We start from the raw sequence: 22452 nt of genomic DNA, 5'->3' as shown, positions 1-22452 counted from the left end.
TTTAGGGCTTCTGCACTCCCAAGCTAGCATGGCTTCAAAGTATTTGCATCCTGATTTTCCACACAATATAAATTCCAGCTGATTCAGCACCTCTGTTTCCCCAAGTAGCACATAGGGGTTTCTAGACCTTTTTGTGCATGTTTCCTGATTCAGAAATGTATTGCTAAAAAAGTGAGGGATTGAGCCCACCCTGAAATAGGAGCTTCATGCCATATTCATCCTTGGGAGTGAGAGTTTTCCAAGAGACGGTCCATTCAGAATCATCTCCTCCTTCCTCCGCCCTGCCCCCCAGGCTCCATGCCTCCCCTTGAGAATGCATGTCTTCAGACCTTGTCATATGAACCCTTGGGTAACCCCAACATGTAGGAACTTCCATCTTACTGGTTCAACAAAGGGCAGGGGTTCAGCCTTCAGTGCAAAGACTTAAGTTGCTGTTTCCTTCTAATCCTGCTGTTCTAAGGATGCTTTGAGCCTTCAACCCACTAGGATGCTCACACGGGGCTAGCTGCTTTCCTTTTACCATGTATGTCATACATATATGGTAGAGTGATGCTCATTTGTATGTTCCTCTGTTTGAACTCTAAATAGCTTCTGGAGAGTATGGTTAAGTATGTCCAAGCACTTGCCTCTCTAGTGACTCTGTTGTCCCCGTTGGCCCACAGAAGCGCTGTCAGTCAACTTTGGATATAATCTGCTCACCTTCATCATCTTGTACAACAACCTCATTCCCATCAGTCTGCTGGTGACTCTGGAAGTAGTGAAGTTTACTCAGGCTCTTTTTATAAACTGGGTGAGTACAGGGAACTTAATGGGAGGGAAACACATTAAATAGCACTTTAAAAAAGGGGGCAGCAAAGCTAAGCTGTAAATTCTTCTGGCTGCCAATAACAGCTATAGAAGGGGTTCCTTGAGGCAAATTTTTAATACGGGAAAGAAAATTCTTCCATGTACACAGTGAATTTGGATTTTTTTATTCCAGGGAGAGACCAAAATTAATCTGAACTGATTTAAATATACAAAAATAGTACATGGTACCATTGGATTGTATGATATCTAGCTACAGGTGGAGCAGTGGAGCAACCACATGTTTGTTCCTTCCACCATGGGGGAAGAATCCCTGTACCTTAACAGCTAGCATGTATGTGATGAAGTTTCCAGCCTAGCTTTCTTCCTGACAAGCAAACTTCTAATATGCAAAAAGGTAATGGTTGATTATTCAAACTTTAGATTCTCTACCTGCATTCTAGGGAAGGTTTTTACATGCTAGACTCAAACTTCATTGTGTTTTGACCCACTGTGTACAGTTTTTTTTACCTATGCCTCTCTACATCTGCTGAATGAGGACATACTTCATGCATCTGCTGAAGTGGGCTGTAGTCTGCAAAAGCTTATACCATAATAACAAAGTCTGTAAGAGGCCACAGGACACTTAAAAAAAATACTTTCATACTACTGCTGCATGATTGTGAAAGCCCCATGAAAGAAATAATTCAATTTCATTGTCAGAATTTAGATTTGTTCTTGCTCTCTTATGAATATTCAATATTTATATTTAATGTAGAATGTTCCTCTTCCCTGATTCCCTTAGTAACTGCCCTGGAGTAGCATAAACTCAGCTCAGAGCTGCAGTATATAATACAGTACGGGCATCAGAATCTGGTCCAGACTAGGAAGCAATACCCATCAGCCAGCTTGACTGGGAAAGGGTGAAGGTACATGGGTGGTATCAGGAGGGTGCCCCTGTGACCACTGGCATTGCATGGAACCTGCTAACACCAAGTGTATGGTTTCTCTGATATTGCGCATGATGTATCTGTCATCCCTTGAAGATGGTGATGGGTTGGGAATCTCACATTGCACATGATAAGCTGTTTTAGCCACAGTTTGCTAAAACTGGCTTGACGATCGGCAAAACGAGCCTTGTTTTCTGCCTTTGCTCTCTAGCAGTCCTCTCTTTGAAAGAATTGGGACAGGCTGGATTGGTGTTTACTGTGAAGACTGCCATAGATTTCAAATGTGGATTAAACTCCATGCCTTCTGCTTGCTTTTTCCCTTCTTTCAGGACATAGATATGTATTATGATGAAACAGACACACCTGCAATGGCCAGAACTTCAAATCTTAATGAGGAACTTGGCCAGGTGAGATTGTGAATACATGCTGCTATACTGGAGAGCTTGGCATGAAAAGGAATTGAGTCCAGAAGTTGGTTGTTCCAGCAGGGTGTAGTGGTTAAGAGCGGTGGTTTGGAGCAGTGGACTCTGATCTGGAAAACCGGGTTTGAATCCCCACTCCTCCACATGAGCGGCGGAGGCTAATCTTGTGATATGGGTTGGTTTCCCCACTCCTACACATGAAGCCAGCTGGGTGACCTTGGGCTAGTCACAGCTCTCTAAGAGCTCTCTCAGCCCCACCTACCTCACAGGGTGTCTGTTGTGGGAGGGGAAGGGAAGGTGATTGTAAGCCGGTTTGAGACTCCCTTAAGTGCTAGAGAAAGTCAGCATATAAAAACCAACTCTTCTTCTTTTGCGATCATTGAATGCGCTTGAGAGGTCAGGGAGGCCAGCACTGAAACTGCAGATTCAACCCCACCCCACAGCAATGAGGCACGAGATCCCATTGTCTCTGTTTGTGAAGCTACACTTTCTAAAACTTTAGATTATGGTGGAAGTTTGCTCAGTAGGGGGATGCTTAATACAGGGTTGCAAACAAAATGAATAACAGTTGAATAACAGTTCAAGGTCATAATCCAGTGAACATTAAACAATCTTTATCTAAATTATAGATATTTAAACATGTTCTTAACTCTCCCTTGAAATAATTGGGATCTAAAAGGGCTAAACTTTGCTTGGATTGCGGCTTCTAAGAACATAAGAACATAAAAAAGGCCCTGCTGGATCAGACCAAGGCCCATCAAGTCCAGCAGTCTGTTCACACAGTGGCCAACCAGGTGCCTCTAGGAAGCCACTAACAAGACGAGTGCAGCAGCACTCTTTACAATTTACATATTTTTTTAAAAAATATTGTTTGTATTTATGCTGTTCATAGTTTTGATGCCACATAATGGACTAATGTCACATGCTGATGTTGTGCTAATCTGCATAACCTTAACAGCATAGAGTATAAATGGCTGGTACTTCAGTTTTGCTGAGTTAATTTTTTAAAAAAGCTATTTACCTTATTTTAAGTATTTGAAATAAATTCAGTTCCTTTCTGGCCATTTATGCCTGTTTTTGTTTCCTGTGATTTCCTTGACTTATATTATATTATATATTGACTTATTATATTATATTATATTATATTATATTATATTATATTGTCATGTATTATATTTCACTACATTTTATTTGTATTCTAGGTAAAATACCTGTTTTCTGATAAAACGGGCACCTTAACATGCAATATCATGAACTTTAAGAAATGCAGTATTGCTGGAGTTACGTATGGGTATGTATCATTTCAGTAAACCATGTAGTTGCTTACTGGCCTAGTGTTGTTAGACTGACAGATACTTCTGTTTTACGTAATACATAGTTTACATTGCTAAATTTTGAGGGAGGGAAATACTCTTTCCCCCCCTAACTGTAAATACATGTTCTTCACATCTTTCGGATTTCACAAGCAACACAAATGTTAATGGTAGCGAAATTTGATAGCTAAAATACATTCCTCTGGACTCTGATGGGGAGAATCTAGTCCCGTGGCCATAAGTCATGGCTGTTCTCAGGAATGTGAGAAAGCTTCTTTCTGTATTCCACAAGCTTCCATTGTACTTATGTATGTTTTAATGTTTCCTAAATTGTAAATCCTGGGTTATTTCCCATTTGAAACCATCTGACTACTACTTGTGTGTGCTTTTGGTGTGCAGTGACGTTTTTAGTATGTTTGGGAACAGAAGTACTTACAGTTGGGACTTCTTTGATCATTGCACTTCAGAGTATGAATATGTCTCAGATAAAACAGGGACTACTCAGCTGTCAGAGATCACTGCCTAAAAATGGAAGCCTTGTCAGGTGGATCCTAGTGGAGGATAGAGTAAGGCAAAGGGGAAATGCCCCTGACCTTAACATAGCATTACTTCAGTAGTCCTCAGCATTATCAATAGAGATACAGGGCTGCTTACTGGGAAAGAGGAGAGAGTGCGGCAATTCTGAAACACTTATGTCCTAAAGAACCATATTTGAAAAATATGGAGGAATGAAGGAAGATTCCATAGACAGCCTAGCCTTCATGAGCCCTGTTTCGTCATGTTCTTAGATGTATCATGTTGGATACTTTTAACCTGTGTTCCTGGGAAGGAAGAATGATAAGTCCTTGCTAGTGCAGGGTTTTGGTTCCTTGGATGGATGCATTTCAAACTGGAGGTTTCCGGTCCAAGATTCCTTTGGCTTCGTCTTTCTGTTCCGCTACTCATTCAGAGGCTCCATTGGAGTCAGGTGAAGCTTTGCAACTTTTAGTATGTACTCTTTACTTTTGGTCAGATGGCTAATCAGTTGTGCTTATTCCTTTTTTTAGTCACTTTCCAGAACTGGCAAGAGAATGTTCGTCAGAAGACTTCAGGTAAGTAAACAATCACTGGCGATAGTTTGAAATTGTGTAGTGAGGAATTCCTGTCATTACAAACCTGAATTGTCCTGGGCAAGTGTCTTTACCCTCCTAGAATGGTTGGGGTGGCAGACGTCTGGCACAATTATTTTTGGCGGCAGCAGAGCAAGTGTTGGAAATGTAGCCAGAAGAAAGGGTGCTGGGGAAAAGATATAAACTGCATCACATCTGCAGCTGAGCTAAAGGAAGTGTGTTTATTGGAAACCAATTTATCCTGCCTTTCCACAATTTATTTCCTCCGTGGTTTACAACAAATAAGATCCCAAGATATAATCAGATTTAGGCTTGCTGCCTAAATTAACACAGGAACCCCAGGTGTTCCAAAGAAAAGGGATCACTACAGAAAAGTTTGCCACCATCTTGACCAGTTTGCCACCATCTTGGACTCTGAAGGTTGGTGGGGTCAGATTGGGGATACCCTGACCTGACTTACAGTCACACATACATACCTTAAAAATTGTTCCATTGATGGGGCTCCAAGCACTACTAGGGGGGAGGAGGAACTTCTGCCTTCACTCCCGCATCCTTTTCCCTAGCTGAAAGGGCTGCGGGAGGGTACTGTAGGCTTCTTCCTTGGGCTCCACTTGATCCCGGGACACAGGGACCCCGAGGAAGGGGCAAACTGCCTCCCTTGGGCTTGAGAATGAGAAATGTGCTAATTCTAACAAGATGGTGTAAGTAATTTGGCTGCTGTGTTCTAAGTTAGCTGAAGTTTCCAAATACTCTTCAGTGTCATATCTGTGCATAGGGAGGTGGGATCCAGCCATTTGCAGACTTTCCAGAGAGATTTTAATCCTTTCCCTCTCCCACTGCTGACCATTGAACTCCCTAAAAATATTCTTGAGGATCATCATCAGGGACAAAGTGAAGGTCTGCAGTGGGAGGGGGGAACTGATGGAAATCGTCCTCCCTTTCCCAGAAGGTTTCAGTGGCATTAAGTCTTCAAAACTGCATGATTGGATACATGCCAGTGTGTATTGGAGTGAATGTTCTATCTTCTCTTTTCCTGAACTGCATCCCCAGCAAAAGACAGAAAAATATTTCTTGAAGAGCCTTGCTGGGACAGAGCCAAAGTTGAACAGTAGAGTGTGAGCTTTACATCTGGAGGACCTAGACTCTGTCCCTGACATTTCTGGTTAAAAGGACCAGGACTTAGGAAAGACTTTCTCTGCCCGGGACCCTGAAATGCTGCTGCCAGTCAGAGTAGAAACTATGAGTGGTAATGGACCAAGTCAGTTTAAAAAAATGTTTGATAATTTTTTCTGTAATTTTTCAGGTTTGTGTGTATTATTAATTGAAATACATGTTTAAAGGTAATTATAATGCTTCTTTTTATTGTGTTCTTAGCCAGCTGCCTCCTTCCACCAGCGAATCTTGTGAATTCGATGACCCAAGACTGTTGCAAAATATTGAGACTGATCACGTAAGTCTACTTTTCTGTTATGGATGGTTCGGCCATCTCCTGCTAAATACCCCTTCTCTTTGAGTTGAATATCAGCTTAAGCCACTGGTCTGGTTTACGTTTAGGGCAGCCCCTGGTGTGAACAGCTCAGGAGCACGTGGGGATGGTAGCCAAGCTCTGCTCGTGAGAAGGTGCCATTTGTTTTAACTGTTGGCTCCATGTCAGGGCTGAGATGCCATTGCGGCAGCTGGAAAAAAGGCAGCCTCCTAGCATTGGTGTTCAGCTGCATTTTATCTGTTTCCAAAAATCAGTTTCTTTTTCATTTGCATGACAGCCAGTGTGGTATAATGCTTAGACTGGGGAAACTTAGATTCAACTTCCCTGCTATACCAGGAAATCCACTGATCATGCCAGTCATCAACTTTCTACTTTACCTTGTACACAGGATTATTAGAATGATCGAAGCAGAGGGGGGAAGGTGGACCATATACCTTCTTGAACTCCTTGGAGAAAGGGGGGATGACAATAATCTAAACTAATTCATGATATTACATCCAATTTGTACGTGTGTGTGTATGTGTAAAATGCTGTCAAGTCGCAGCTGACTTATGGCAACCCCTTATGGGGTTTTCAAGGCAAGAGACTAACAGAGGTGGTTTGCCAGTGCCTTCCTCTGCACAGCAACCCTGTTATTCCCTGGTGGTCTCCCTTCCAAACCAGGGCTGACCCTGCTTAGCTTCCAAGGTCTGATGAGATTGGGCTAGAGACCATGCTGCCTTCTCTACATCCGACTTACTTCATGCATTATTTGTGTGGGGTAGGAAAACCTGAGATTTGGTGTTGGGGTAGCGAAATGAATATTCAGCGTTATCCCAAATCTGATAGATAAAATGCAGGTTTAAAAAGTTTCCCCCAACTTGAATTAGACAGTGGGAAATAAGGCAACAAATCCACAAATATCAGGGCATTGACTGTTATCTCTGAGGTAACATTTCCAGCATTTTCTTTTGGCATTAAGCAGTGGAATAAATTCAGCACCGCTGGTGACACTGTATGTCACAGAGAGAACAATGGTTGTATGGTGGAGCTGATGTGATAAGGCAGCCCTCATTGTTGCGCTAGAAGCAGGTGGGTGGAATCTATTGTGTGCTGTGAACATAGAAGGACAAAAGCAGACTGAATAATTGATTTCATACCGGGAAATTATGGGGTGCCCCACTAACTCTCCAGTGCTAAGGAAAGCTCACTTGTTCTCTGTCAGCTGATGAAGCCTGAGGTAAGGGCGTGTAGTTGGACGGATGATAACAGTTGTCAAAGGAACAATAAGAGCCCACAGTGATTGACCAAGAAATGAGATTGGGACATTGGTCTGATACAGTGAGGCTGTCCTTTCATTCTTGGATGCAGTAAATCAGTTTAGCTTAGTTCTTGTGTTTGCCGTCCCATTGCCATGAAGGGGAATGAGTATACTGAGGGAGGCTTCATCCCAAACCCTGAAACTAATTGGTTCAGGCTTGATGATGTCATAATGAGAGCCAGTGATGGCATGGGGTGGGGCCTGATGATGTCACCGTGAATAGTACCATTTCTACATACTATTAGGCATAGTACCTCATAGTATCTGGGCCGTGGCTCAGTGGCAGAGCATCTGCTTGGCATGCAGAAGGTCCCCCAGGTTCAATCCTCGGCATCTCCAGTTAAAGGGACTAGGCAAGTAGGTGATGTGAAAGACCCCTGCCTGAGACCTTGGAGAGCCACTGCCGGTCTGAGTAGACAATACTGACTTTGATGGACCGAGGGTCTGATTCAGTATAAGGCAGCTTTGTGTGTTCATGTGTTCAATATATGTAGTCATAACCATGTGGCTTGGAAAAGGGAGACTAATTTACCAGATGAGAAAATACAAAATAACATGGAGATTAACTATTTACTAGAAGTAAAAAGTGACTAGAGCCAGATTATTTCCTTCCATTTCCATTTCGCATATGCAGTAGTTACTGCTGGCAGGCATGCCAGAAGTCTTAGAAGAAGCCATATATCTATCATATGACATACCATTGGCTATCTAGGGGAAAGTTATTTGTTTATAATAATGCTGGGTGCCCTTTGTTGACTCCTTAGCGTACCACTGTTCTTCCTTTTAGAGATGTTGCAGGGTATAAGGTGGGGAGGAGGGGTTTAAGAATCCAAACAGTGTTGGGAAAGCTAAGTTGTGTGGGGAGATAACAATTAATGAATGCTTTAATCTTAAAACGGGAGATTTCTGAATGACAGCTGCCTGCCGATTACTCTTTCCAACCTAGAAATTGTCCTGTAATGCCAGACAGGTAGATCAGTGTAGTAATTGTGTAGTGAGGAAAAAGCACTCTGCGCATGTGCAGAGTGTTTGCAGTTTCTCCATTCATAGGACGGATGATTCGTGGATTTACTAAGATTCTCCCATATACCTTATTATTCTGTACTGTTAGATGTGGGGGCTTATTATGCTTCCACAGTCTCCTTTGGTCTTTTGCAGTGAAGTACTTCTTTTTTTTGTAGTGAAAGGTTCTGGACTTAAGTCTGCCTGAGCATTTTGCCTCTTCAGTCCTTTTGCCCTATTCCCAGATTTTAGGGGAGGTGAGAACAGGGAACTTGGCACTGTGGTATAGTGGCTAAGAGAGGTGGTTTGGAGTGGTGGACTCTAATCTGGAGAACCGGGTTTGATTCCCTGCTCCTCCACATGAGCTGCGGACGTTAATCTGGTGAACTGGGTTGGTTTCTCCACTCCGCTACATGAAGCCAGCTGGGTAACCTTGGGCTAGTCACAGCTCTCTTAGAGCTCTCTCAGCCCCACCTACCTCACAGGGTGTCTGCTGTGGGAAGGGAAGGTGATTGTAAGCCGGTTTGGTTCTCCCTTAAGTGGTAGAGAAGTCGGCATATTAAAACCAATTCTTCTCCTTTTCTTCCTCCTCCTCCTCTGGGAATTCAGCATATGTTCAGAGACATACATTCTTTCATACAAGCAAGTTATAGCAAGGTGACTTGCAATGAATGATTATAAACAGAAAGTGGGCACATATTTTTTTTTGCTCCTGCCCTCCCTTGGTGCCCCACCTACTCCTGAGAGCCGGGGTGGTATAGTGGTTAGATCGTTGAACCCAGGAATCTAGGGGACCCAGCCACGAATCCTTATTCTGCCATGGAAACTTTCTGAGTGATTGTGGACCAGTCGCGCACTATCATGCCTGACAGGGTGGTTGTGAGGATGAAACAGAGGAGAGGAGAACAATGTAACCCACTTTGGGGCCCCCCTAAGGAGAAAAGTGAGATATAAGTAAAGGAAATAAAATAAATTATGTAGTGTAAACCGAGGAGGCAATCTCAGAAAAGTATAATGGTTACTTAAGCTTTCTGCCCAATGTTCTGTGCACTTGTCACTGTTGATATTAACTAGGAGAGAAAGAAACAAGAAAGAAGCAAAATGGGGGGCAGGAGAAAAAGGGATGGGACAGATTAGAGAAGAATGAATTTCTTGCGCAATTAACTGTTCAAGCCTTCTTTCAACTTCTCCTCCCCTGGCTCCTTTCTGGGCAATCTGAACAAAAACTGCATGTACATTTGCCCTTATATTCCAGCAATGAAAAAGGCTGGAGACTTAATTTTTCAAAAAAAGAAAGCTGGGAATTCAGAGAGGGGTGCTTCTATATAGTGAAGGCCCTGTGTATTTTACAGAAAGGTAAAATAACTACAGAGCAGTTAAGGAGAACATCAGTAGCCATCGTTTTCTCTCTCCTTATAGCGGTAAGGGGGTTAGAAGTTCCCTCGGGACAACTGGTTGGATTAACTTGGGTCTCGTCTTGTAGCCCACAGCTGCTCACATCCGAGAATTCCTCAGGCTCTTGGCTGTGTGTCACACCGTAGTTCCAGAAAGAGATGGAAACAAGATAATCTACCAGGCTTCCTCTCCAGGTTGGTCCTTGACTCCTTCTTTTGTGAGCCTTGAGAGCCATTACAAAGAAACAGGCTAACAAGAGTATTGATCCCAACCAGTTAAGGAAATGTCCTTTTCTACCTGAGGAAGCCTTCAGAGGGCACCTCAGCTCTCAGTCCCACAAAAAGGGCATGTTCCGTCCTTCAAAAATGCTGTTCTGCTACACTGCCTATTTGGGCTGGTTCGTGTAGAGCAGAGTTGTGCCTTGGTCACCGTACAAGATTCAGCCCCATCTCCTTGGTATTTTGAAGAGGGTGGTGAAAAGGGCCATCAAGCTGCAGCTGACTTAAGGTGACCCCATAGGGCAGGGGTGTCGAACTAATTTGTTATGAAGGCTGGATATGACATAAATGTCATTTGGTTGGGCTGGGCCATGCCTCGCCAGCCCAGATCGGGAGCGAGGGGAAGGGGGTGGCTGCCTCGGCTGGCAATCCTGCAGCGGGCTTGGGACTGGGGGAGGTGGCTGGCTCATGGGCTGGATAAGAGTTCTCAGAGGGCCAGATCCGGCCCATAGGCCATATGTTTGACACCCCTGCTGTAGGGTTTCCAAGGCAAGAGATGAACAGAGGTTGTTTGCCATTGCCTGCCTCTGCGTAGCAACCTTGGACTTCCTTGGTGGTCTCCCCTCCAAATACTAACCAAGGCCAACCCTGCTTAGTGTCCAAGATCAGACAAGATCCAGCTCGCTCGGCCATCCAGGTCAGAGCATGAAGAGGGAAGAAGGTTCTTTTGACTGTTTCCCCTTCCTTGTCCATTTAGAGGACAAATGTTAGCCCGGATAACCTACAAGAACCAAATATTAGCTGGTTTAGTATATAAGATAAAGTATTCAGGCTCGTCAGCATTTTAGATGTGGGCAGTCATCTACACTTCTGTAAACTAGTGCAAAACAGCTCAGGCATGAATTATGTGTGGCTGAAAAGCAGTGGATCTCCAGAGCATACATTTCCTCCTGTCTCTTTGAGGAGATTAGCAAAGTGCAGTGACCCCCAACTTGGGGCCCTTAGGTACCAAGGAGTCCATCAGCGTGTTTCCTGGTGCTCACTTGCTCCTTCAGCCGTGGGGTAAAATCCAGAAGTTTTGAATAGAACAAAAAACAAACAATCCGGGACCTTCCGGACCCTTCCTACTATCTGCCTGACTAGCAAAGTGCACATCACAACCATCTGCATTTAAACATAAACTTCCAAGGAACCCCAATTCTGTGGAACACTCTTTGAAAACCACTGATGCAACAAATACTGCAATCTTAGAAGTAACAGATGTAGGTTATAGTTACCTGGGTGGCCCTGGCGGGGCTATAGCTCAGTGGTAGAGCCTCTGCTTTGCATGCACAAGGTCTCTGGCTCAGTCGCCAGCATCTCCATTCAAAAGAAACAGGTAATATGTGATGAGAAAGATCTCTACCTGAGGCTCGATGGAGCACTTCCAGTCAAAGTGGGCAATACTCACCTTGTTAGATCAATGGTCTGACTTATAGGAACAGCTTCACAAGTTAGTGCTATCCAGGGCATAAAGCGCTCAGCATTGTGTTGTAGTAAACAGACTCAAGAAGCACAAGTCAGTAACGGCTTGGAGTTGTAATTAACAAAGGCTGAAGGAGCAGAACGAAGAAGGAAGTCCTGTGCCTCCTAACCGCAAAGTGAAATGATCTTTTTAAAAAATACTGTTTTCCATCAGAGCAGGTTCTTTTTTGTATTGACAGATGAAAGCGCCTTAGTCAAAGGGGCGAAAAACCTTGGCTATGTCTTCACTGGAAGGACTCCAGATTCAGTTATCATTGATGCGGTAAGAATACATCTGAAGGGTTAGGACAAAGCAGTGCTTGCTGGGAGGAGAGCACTCAAAGGGAGGGGGAGAGTCACAGAGAGGAAGACGGAGCAAGGAACGTGATAGGTGTGAGGTGTGGCTGGGGTGGAGGAGTGTCCGACAGCTGGGAAATTGGCAAGTGCAAAGCGAGAAGAAAAACCTGCCATCATGTTGCAACAGACTCATGGTGACCCCACTTAAGCAAGAGGTGGTTTGCCATTGCTTTCCTCCGCATTGCAGCCCCAGTTTTTCTTGGTCATCACCCATCCAAGTATGGACTATGACTGACCCTGCTGAGCCCCCAATCCCTGATGAGCCCAGGCTAAGCTGGGCTATTGGGGCTGCTAACACAAAGCAAACATGCTGGAAATTTACTGTGAGCTTGAAAATTAAAATATGATTTGCGGTATTACATGTAATTAACATAAATTACATGTCAGCTTCATTAGGCAGTGGATGAGAGGTTTCATACTGCAATCCTTAGTAGAGTTATACCCTTCTGTATCTATTGAAGACAATGACATTGGAAGGGTGTAACTCTATTTGGGATCACACTGTGAGCCGCAGAACTGAAACGAGCGCCTTCTAAGCAGAACAGCCACTCCTGCAATTTGAATGGGAGCTCTGCGGAAGCCATATAATGAAGCTCCAGAGACTATATGCCTCCAGAGTGGGATGCATTTGAATAATTGTCATGGAAGACATGGATATAGACAGGAGTAATGGAAGGATTAATCAGTACACTGTTTTACACAGCAGAGGGCGCCAACTGCACATATTTCGGTGCATGCGCTCATCGTTGTTCTCTACTAAAGTTCTATTTTCCATCTCATGTTTTGCAGCTAGGTGAAGAGGAGACGTTTGAGATCCTTAATGTGTTGGAATTTTCAAGGTAATTTCCTTTTGAAAAGTTCCTAATTTCCAGTTCCTAAGGGAAGATAAATATGAGGAAAAACTCCCAACTCTTTTCTAGAAGTAGTTTGTGTTCAGTGGCTTCCTATTATATCCGTAGTTTATTTTCGTTAGGTTTGAGCCCTTTCAGGATTAAGTAGGGTGTGAAGGTTGAGTTGTCTATTTGAGATCTCCACCATGTTCCAGAAGTAGTGTTGCCAACCTCCAGGTACTAGCTGGAGATCTCCTGCCATTACAACTGATCTCTAGCCAATAAGAGATCAGTTCACCTGGAGAAAATGAATGCTTTGGCAATTGGACTCTATAATATTGAAGTCCCTCCCCTCCCCAAACCCTGCCCTCTTCAGGCTCCGCCCCCAACAGCTCCTGGTATTTCCCAACCAGGAGCTAGCAACCCTATCCAGAAGGCCTCTTTTTTCAAGCAATAACGCCTTCCACTAGGAAGCAGTTTACCCATTTCCCTTTTTTCTGCTTTACTTTGACATTGTCAGGGAGGTCACAGGTATTCCCTTTGCTAAAGTTTAAAAAGGTTCCGCTTTAGCACAGAAACTTACAGTAGAAACAAGTGCCGTGCATTTAGCCTTGGGCTAACCTTGCTGCTGCTTCCTAGTAAATCTGATAATTCTCTAATTCTTGAGAGATGCACCAAGGCAAAACCTGGATCTGTCAATTTAAAAATGACAGGTTGTATACACTCTTAACATTCTTTTTCTTCCCGTGTTCTTACAGTATAATTATGATTAAAATAGGTGCACTTACTCATAATCACACAATTTCATTCGGTATTATTTAAAGTATCTCTCTCTGTCTCTCCCTCTCTCTCTCAGTATGATTGAATTATGATCTGGGTTTTGTGACATTAATTTAATCCCTAATGAGGCACACATACATATAAATAAGTGAAGTAAAGAAAAACTCTTTTTTTTTTTTTAGCAAATTGCTGATATTTTCTAATTTACCACTAGTTTTCTAGAGTTTGATGGACGCTCAAATCACTGTTTTTCCTCGTTGGCTAAATGCCCTGTTGGTGGGATCTTCTGTTTAATCTAATAAAGAATGGGAGAAGGAATCCTTTCATTTAAAAATAATGAAATGCAGTTAATTTATATACACAAGATTAGGAAGAGCGGTTCCAATTTTCATTGTTCTGCCTTTGCAGTTCTCAAAGGGCCTAGCACACATTTGTGGCATAATTGCTTCCACCCATAAGTTTTCCTTGTACGTATCCTTGGTGTTTTCATAGTGACCTTTACAGTGACATTTCTTGTAGTACTTTCAGTATTATTGGTTTCAGCCACAAAATGATCTATTCTCTCTCACCTGAACAACATGTAAAATTAGACAGATGGCCTTTTAAAGCTGCCATATGAAGGTATACACCTAGGTTTGCCAATCTCCAGGTGGTAGCTGGAGATCTCCCACTGATCTCTAGGCAATAGAAATCAGTTCCCCTGGAGAAAATGGCTGCTTTTGCAATTGGCCTCTGTGGCATTGAAGTCCCTCCTCTCTCCAAACCCCGCCCTCCTCAGACTCCAGGTATTTCTCAACCCGGAGCTGGCAACCTATACACCAGATGTAGTCAGACCCATTAAGCTCAGTAGGATAGACCTTCAAGCAGGCATGGTTAGGATCATTGTTAGGAACTTGGTGCTCCTGCCATTTTACAATTGTACACTTAAGTATATTGAAGTGTATGTTTCCCTATTAATTTTAAAGTAATGTGGGTGATCACAGACCCCATCCTACGGGAAACTTCTTTAGGGGAACTGATTAGGACACTCTTCCTGACTGCAGTTTTCCCCATTACTCATATTTATATATCTTCGGAGTACTGTAAACTATTCATTCTTCCTCATTGGGTCAAAGGCTCAGTGTTGTAGGTGTTTTCCCTTCCCATTGGGTCTTACATTTGCTGCTAGTCTCATAGTCGGCCTCCTGTTTCACTCCCTGCCTTTCTCCTTATATGTTCTGCTAGCCAGATTTTTTTTATCATTTATGAAATACAAAAGTTCTGGTGGCGCGGTTTTCCAGCAATCGTGATGTGTTGAGGATTTCGTTATGTTCTGCCATTCACACGCTCATGGTGTATGCATACATATATTACACAAGTCCAAGTATGATTTCTTTGGGCTCGTTACAAACTTGTGGGATGGGCCCCTCTCCCCGATCCTGTCCTGTACATACAGTCTCATGAGTCATATGATGGGAATTGGCTTTCAGCCCAGGTTGGGCCCCAGGCAGGTGTATGCAAAGCTTGGGTCTTATGCATATACATAAACACATGCTCACATTTCCTTCTCATTGGGCTTCCTAGATCACTCCTTCAGGTATCAGCCATTAAATTTAGATATGATTCTTGTCCTAGGTAAAGGTAAAGGTAGTCCCCTGTGCAAACACTGGGTCATTACTGACCCATGGGTTGATGTCACATCCCAACGTTTACTAGGCAGACTATGTTTACGGGGTGGTTTTCCATTGCCTTCCCCAGTCATCTACACTTTACCCCCAGCAAGCTGGGTACTCATTTTACCGACCTCGGAAGGATGGAAGGCTGAGTCAACCTTGAGCCGGCTACCTGAAACCAACTTCCGTCGGGATTGGACTCAGGTCGTGAGCACAGCTTTTGATTGCAGTACTCTGTGCCACGGGGCTCTTTACTCTTTGCTCTGTGCTACACCTCCATGATTTTCTTTTCTTTTTAAAGTCTTCCTGACTTCTGCTCCTTTGCCAGCATGGGTGGGAGAAGAACAGCCTAAAATCTGACAAGGGCTGCATCCATACAGGGATTTTTCCCTGGATGAAACACAGCAAACTCCTGCTTTGCTGGAGGTTCCACACAATGCCACACTCCTAACAAGCACAACTCATGGGGCTCCCGGGGTTTTGTCCCTTAAGATAGAGCAAAACAACAGCAGCCCTCCTGTGTTCCAACTTAAAATGTGAATGGTGTACCGGCTTGCTGCAGGCACAGATCCTGTTTAAAACCTCTGTTAGCAAGCCACAACTCTTCTTATAAGTTCATTTATTGAATGGTTTTAATCTTTAATGTTGCCTTTTACTTACCAGATGTAGAAGAATGGAAGGATAAATTAATGGACTGTGCTACCATGGCTAAATTGACCTACATGGCAAACACAACTAAAAACGAGACACAATAAAAGTTTAATGAAAAATGGAAACTATTCTACAGATACGTTGAGGCTTAATGCTAATAGAAATAATAGAAACCTGATATTATAGAATAACAATGCAGTTTTGAGCTTAGAGTAGGAAATTGTTAGGTTATAGGTTAGACACATAGGGTGTCTATTTTTAGAACATATGTATAATGTAGACCGGACAATAGAAAGAAAAAATAATAATGCTCTCCATTTGATTAGTCTCTAAGATGATTATACCTATGTTATTTTTTTTCTAATGGTAAAACGGATTCCCTTTATCTTACCCATTCCCTTTTCTCCTTTTGTATCCCCCACTATATTGAAAAACTAATTAAAAAAATTTTTTTTAAAAAGAAGAAGACGGCGAAGAGACCAGGGAAATTTTTTTTGCCTTTTATTAATATTGTTAGCTGCTTTGTGGACTCTGCTTAGAGTTGCCATCTCTGGGTGGGGAAGTATCTGGAGATTTTGGGGATAGAGCCCGGGGAGGATTTGGGGAAGGGAGACCTCAGCATGTGCAGTGCCATACAGCCCACCCTCCCAGGAGCCCACCCTCCAAAGCAGCCATTTTCTCCAGGGGAACTGATCTCTGTCATCTGGAGATCAATAGTAATAGCAGGAGCTCTCCAGCCACCACCTGGAAGTTGGCAACCCTAACGCTGTCCCAAAAGGTAATAAGTCAGACAATAAGTTCCTACTCTCACATCTTTGCACGCCTCTTTACAAATACACTTCACACTTCCATGAAACAAAAGAGGATGAACGTGAGCAACAAGCAGCGTGGATACTCCATACACGTTCCCATACATTGATAGGCCTTTTTCTAGTTATTCATAATAATAAAAATGTTACAGTGAAGACATTTTCTTCTTCTTCCCAGTAACAGAAAGAGAATGTCTGTCATTGTTCGGACTCCAGCAGGGCAGCTACGTCTATACTGCAAAGGAGCTGTAAGTGTCCCATTTCTGTTCAAAGAGACAATTGTCACCATGGTTTCTGTTGTCGCCCTGATATTTTGTGTTTCATAAATTGTTATTCTGTGTAACAGTGCTCCCATTGGGGCTCAGAAATTCCAGGGTTTCAACGGAATAGTGTTATTATCACTAAAGCACAGTCCTAAGCCTTCATGGGACTTATTCCCTGGCAAGTAGGAGTGCAGGCAGAGTCCTTCTTTCAGGATTGAAGTTATTGATCAGGATCCAACCAGTGACCATTGCTGTCAGTTTTGACAATGCCAGTCATCTGGTTAGGGCTGATTCTCAGTTGATCTCTGTGTGGGAGAGAGCAGCTGCTTACTGAACGTCCATCCATGTGTATGGTTTTGTGACTTTGCCGCTACCTTTCCTGCATATAATGAATATCTGCCATATGTTTATTGGAAAGGCAGGATAGAAATGCCTTGCTTCAATCTATGGATATTATATGAAGAGCTTGTGTACACGCTATTTATTTATTTACTTTCTTATTGGCAGGATAATGTCATTTTTGAGAGACTTTCCAAAGATTCCCAGTACATGGAGCAAACGCTGTGCCATCTTGAATATTTTGCCACTGAAGGTAGGCAAAATCCTTTAATAGTGTGGGTTCAGACTCTTTCTATAGAAGAACAGAACAAAGTGCCGTTTAAGGCTGAAGACAGACACTCCTATCAGAGTGTTGAAATGGACATGACAGCCTGTTGCATTTTCCTTCACATTTACACTCCTTCCACTTTTGCCTATGGTAAAAAAAGATTTGGGGAGTTGTTGTAGGGTTTCCAAAAATATGAAAAACTGATTGAAACAGACATGGGTCTTTTATGCACAGCTGTTTCACTCGTGGTCGCCCCTCCAACGACTTCGGGTCTTTGTGTTGATTATGTATGCCACTTCTGACCATCAGAAGTCGCCTCGCTCTCCCCCTGCTTTTCCCTGCGTTTTGCCCGCGCTTTCAAATTTGAGATAAAACAGGTCTCTGAAAGCACAGGCAAAATGCGGGGAAACACAGGGGGAGCGTGAGGTGACCTTTGATGGTTGAAAACAGCATGCATGATCAACACAAAGACACACAGTTGTCGGTGGGGTGACTGCGAGTGATACAGCCTTGCGTTAAAGACCACGGAAGAGCCCTGTTGCCAACAGCCATTGACCAGTTGCCTAACAAACAGGGCATAGAGGCCGAGGCCTTGCCTTGATAGAGGTTTGCTGCCCTTGACTGTGGAGTCTCCCTTTAGTCGCAAGAGCTACAAGCCATTGATAAAACTATGGTGGAATAGAGGGACGATGTGTATGCACTAAAGGGAACCAGGTATCTCATATCATTTTCAACCCTCTTAATGCTATAATTTGTCTCTCATTAAAAAAAAAAGACACATGCTGAAGTGTGGCTTAGCAGCATCCCAAGCATCCTGTTTTTAAACCATCAGTGAAACTTTGCTGGGCAAAAGAAGAAGAGTTGATTTTTATGTGCTGACTTTCTCTATCACTTAAGAATCAGACCGGCTTACAATCACCTTCCCTTCCCCTCCCCACAACAGACACCCTGTGAGATAGGTGGGGCTGAGAGAGCTCGAAGAGAGCTGTGACTAGCCCAAGGTCATCCAGCTGGCTTCATGTGGAGGAGTGGGGAAACCAACCCAGTTCAACAGATTAGCCTCCGCTGCTCATGTGGAGGAGTAGGGAATCTCCATATCAGAGTCCGTCGCTCCAAACCACTGCTCTTAACCACGACGCCACGCTGGCTCTCCTAGAAGGAAAAGTTCTAGACAGCAATCACTGAAAGAGGAGCAAAGCAATGTATGTGGCATGACTAAGCTTGTTAGCTGTCGACTGATGTTAAGACACTATCATCATCATCATTATCATCATCATCATCATAGACCTTTTCTTTAATGGCATAACATGTTAAGACACTAGTTGAACTAGATGGGGGGCAAAGATCAGAAATCTGCATATGTGGCATATGGGGAATTAAAAAAAGGGATCTGAAGAGCATGAAATAGATATAGTAGCTAGATTGTAAAAGCTTAAGGGGGGAACCAAAGTGGGAAAAAACTGCATTAAACCTTATCCTCCCATTGACTTCCCTTAAGCTAGATCTCCTATGAATTTTATATGAAATCAAATATACCAATCTCTTATTTCACTGATATTCAATACTAAAGTACAACAACTTGGGGAATGGACCATGTTCCCTTTATAAGTAACCATTTTGGAACCAAATTGGAGCAAGACCCTTATGTCTTCCCAGAACTGAAACATTCTCGTTTTTCCATTTTTTGTTCTGGGAACTCCCACATCCTCAATAATAAAGTATGTTTTATATGGCCTGCTCTCTCCTTTCCTGGTTGACTTGTGCCAGAAGAGAAATCATTACTTTTATATATATTAAATTCTGCCAGTGGCCCAATAAAATGTAGTTGTTCATATTCCACATGGACTAGTCCTTCAGATCATTGTGCGTGGTTAAACTATGTCAACATCAGTGTGAATTACATGTGTCCCGTTAGACGGAAATACCAAATATTATGCTATTTGCAGTTGGGCAATAATGTGGAGCTGTTCACCTACCTCATGTCATGGTTCTGTGACTTGCAATTTAATTTCAAATATGTTACAGCCAAGTATTTCCTCCCCCAAAACTGGAAAACTTCATGAAAGCATTGGAGTTGTTCCTGGATTGCTAAAATGACAACAGTTGCGTTCCTGTAATATTGCAGAATGTTAAAGATGGCACCGCTTAGGCCCCCAAATATAAGGCATAGATGCACTTTTGCAAAACAAAAGTGAACAGATTTCCTTTGTTCTGTTCCGTTCCTTCATTCCAGTTTAACTAGGATCATGCCTAAAAATTAATTCTAGAATCGCAGCATGTGCGGTTGGCTGCGGTTTTCAATCCCCTTTGGCTCATTTGCCTTTTTGGTCTTTTCAAGACTACCAGTGAACATTTTGCATCGCTAAACATCGCAACACAAAAAGAAGAAATATTAATGGAATATGCACAGACTGGATTGAAAGGAAATCAGAAAAGAACATATGCTTTCTTTAGCAACTCTTTACACCCTCTTGATGATTACCACTCACACAGAGAGAAGCATCAATCTGCCTTGTGCACTTATTTTAGAACATTTTCCCGTTCTTACTTGAATAAGTAAAAGGTGTCAAGGAGGCCTTTACCAAGTAAGGCCTTGGGAGTTCCTACCTGTGACTATTATCTGACACCTACAGTACATTCCTAAGAAAAGTTGTACCCTTCTAAGTCTACTGAAATCAATGAGATTATTAGGGTAAAACTCTACTTAGGATTGTATTGCTGGTTACTGATGCATAAAAGCCCCTTTTAGAGCATTTTAGTTCGCTTTAAAAGAGGATTAGACAGATTCATGGAGGATAGATCTGTCAGTGGCTAGTAGCCATGGTGATTAAAGGGAACCTCCACATTCAAAGGCAGCAAACCTCTGAACACAAGTGCTGGGAGGCAACGTCAGGGGTAGGCCTTGGTCTTCATGCCTCCTTTGTTGGCCACCCATGGCCAGTGGTTTGCCACTGGGTGATACAGGATGCTGGACTAGATGGATCAACCGGTGATCAAATAGTGCTCTGTGATGATGGAAGATGATGATCCTCCACACACAAACATGTGCCATCAAGAAAGGTTACAGTTGCATACAGTCATAACCTTTTATGTATAAGTGCTTTTTAAGGGTATTGTCTTACATTCAGTGTCATCTTCCTTTTGAGCAAATATGGTCTCTTATGTTTTCACTGAGGTCTTTGGGCTTGATCCTGTCCAAAATTTCCATGCTCTTCCTCATGTTGATCTTCAGGGATGGGAGACATCCTTAGGAGCAGCAGGAGGGGGAGTTGTATAGCTGCCCACAGGAGAGGGAAATTGCCAGAGGAACCCCCCCCCCGCTGCATATGTGGATGTTTTGTTGAGATCCAACTCATTGGGATCTGTGTGTGTTCCACTGAGGATCTTCTCTTATTTATCCCCTCTGAAACACACAGATGCGCTCACGCACACACGTTTCGTCATGTTATTGGGAGGTTGACATGCCAACCCTTCCAAGTGTGCAGTTCAGTGTTCATTTCCCCCAGACGGTATATTGCATAGTGCTTTGTCCATAATTACTGAGGAGCATTCCATATGATTGTGTGTGTGTGTGTGTGTGAAGTGCCATCAAGTCGCTTTCGACTCATGGCGACCCTATGAATCAGTGTCCTCCAAAATGTCCTATCTTTGACAGCCTTGCTCAGATCTTGCAAATTGAAGGCTGTGGCTTCCTTTATAGAGTCAATCCATCTCTTGTTGGGTCTTCCTGTTTTCATGCTGCCCTCAACTTTTCCTAGAATGATTGTCTTTTCCAGTGACATCTGCATCTGCATTTCTTTTTTAGGTTTGAGGACTCTTTGCATTGCATATGCAGACCTATCAGAGAACTCTTACCGGGATTGGTTGAACATTTATAATGAAGCCAGCACCATCTTGAAGGACAGAGCTCAAAAGCTGGAGGAGTGCTATGAGATCATTGAAAAGGTAACAAATGATGGAAGATTTTTCTGCTGCTAGTAGCTGAAGCCTTGTCCGTTTGTATTCACTGTTCTTTCAGCTGGCGTTAAGCATGGCTTTATCCAGATGAAGTAATCAGCTTAGAGACAGCATGCTGTTCCATTGTAAGCCTTGCATAGAGGACCTTGTTTGTTTTACTGGAAGCAATGTCACATGCTAATAGTGTGCTTTAAAAAGTGGTTTCTCCATTCTTTTAAAAGTACAGTGATTTCACAGTTAACAACGTATCATGTGATAAAAAAACACAGCATTTCAGTATATCGGTCCATTAAAGTATTGTCTACTCAGAGCTGCTGATCACAGTATCGATCTCCATAGACTGTTGTTCCTGCCGGATAGGGGACCCTGAGGAATGACATGGCAGGTGTCTGCAGCAGGAAAGGGGAATTGGTGGAAATTACCAATTTAGTCTGGATCCAACCTAGTGTTTATGACCAGAATTGTGGGTTGTATGCAAAGACTTCCACCTGTGAAGCACAATTTTTCTGCCTTTTCCCTCCAGCAGGTCTAAAAAGCCCTCCAAAATCCTATTCCTGGGGACGTTAGTTTGGTTCCAAGCAAAGATCTACTGCTTAGTTTGTCTTCTGGCCTCTGGTGGAATATGTTGGACTATAACTAACAGTGCATGTGAAACTCTATATGCAGTGGGCTTGACATGCCAATGTGCTAAAATGAATGCCCACAGAAACCTGTACATGCCACCAACTGTTGTATGACCACTTCCATGTATAATATCAAGAAGCTCAAGCAGTAGACATTGCACAAGAGCTGGTTATGAACATGGCCTTACTTCCAAGTTCTATGTTTATATTATTATTTGTGTTTGCTTACAAAACCATATAAAACTGTCAGGTGCTATACAATTTTTTTTTACAAAAAAGTATTTGTATGCAGGTGTCACTCTGCCAAACTTATAACCATGGTTGGTTAAGAGCTTAGGAGAGGGTGTGGCTCATGAGTTTCTTCAGCTCTGCTGCTCAGCCTCTGTCCTTGAAATTTCATCTAACCATGGTTTACACTAACTAGGGTTAATATAAGAAATTA

General features: G+C 42.9%; 1 protein-coding gene across 1 annotated transcript in view; it reads left to right on the top strand.

Moving 5' to 3' along the window:
• ATP8A2 (ATPase phospholipid transporting 8A2) overlaps positions 1-22452 on the top strand; it is a 419645-nt gene that overhangs the window by 101656 nt on the left and 295537 nt on the right. The window contains 11 exon segments of the mRNA XM_056858410.1: positions 663-790; positions 2063-2140; positions 3358-3446; positions 4515-4559; positions 5952-6027; positions 9849-9954; positions 11682-11764; positions 12628-12677; positions 16739-16808; positions 17331-17415; positions 21236-21375. Of these exon segments, the coding sequence (XP_056714388.1) occupies positions 663-790; positions 2063-2140; positions 3358-3446; positions 4515-4559; positions 5952-6027; positions 9849-9954; positions 11682-11764; positions 12628-12677; positions 16739-16808; positions 17331-17415; positions 21236-21375 (950 nt within the window).

Source organism: Euleptes europaea, chromosome 12 (assembly GCF_029931775.1).
Source record: "Euleptes europaea isolate rEulEur1 chromosome 12, rEulEur1.hap1, whole genome shotgun sequence".
In the NCBI taxonomy this organism is placed as follows: Eukaryota; Metazoa; Chordata; class Lepidosauria; order Squamata; family Sphaerodactylidae; genus Euleptes; species Euleptes europaea.
Note: the sequence above shows the minus strand (reverse complement) of the source record. Positions and strands in the feature narration are given on the sequence as shown.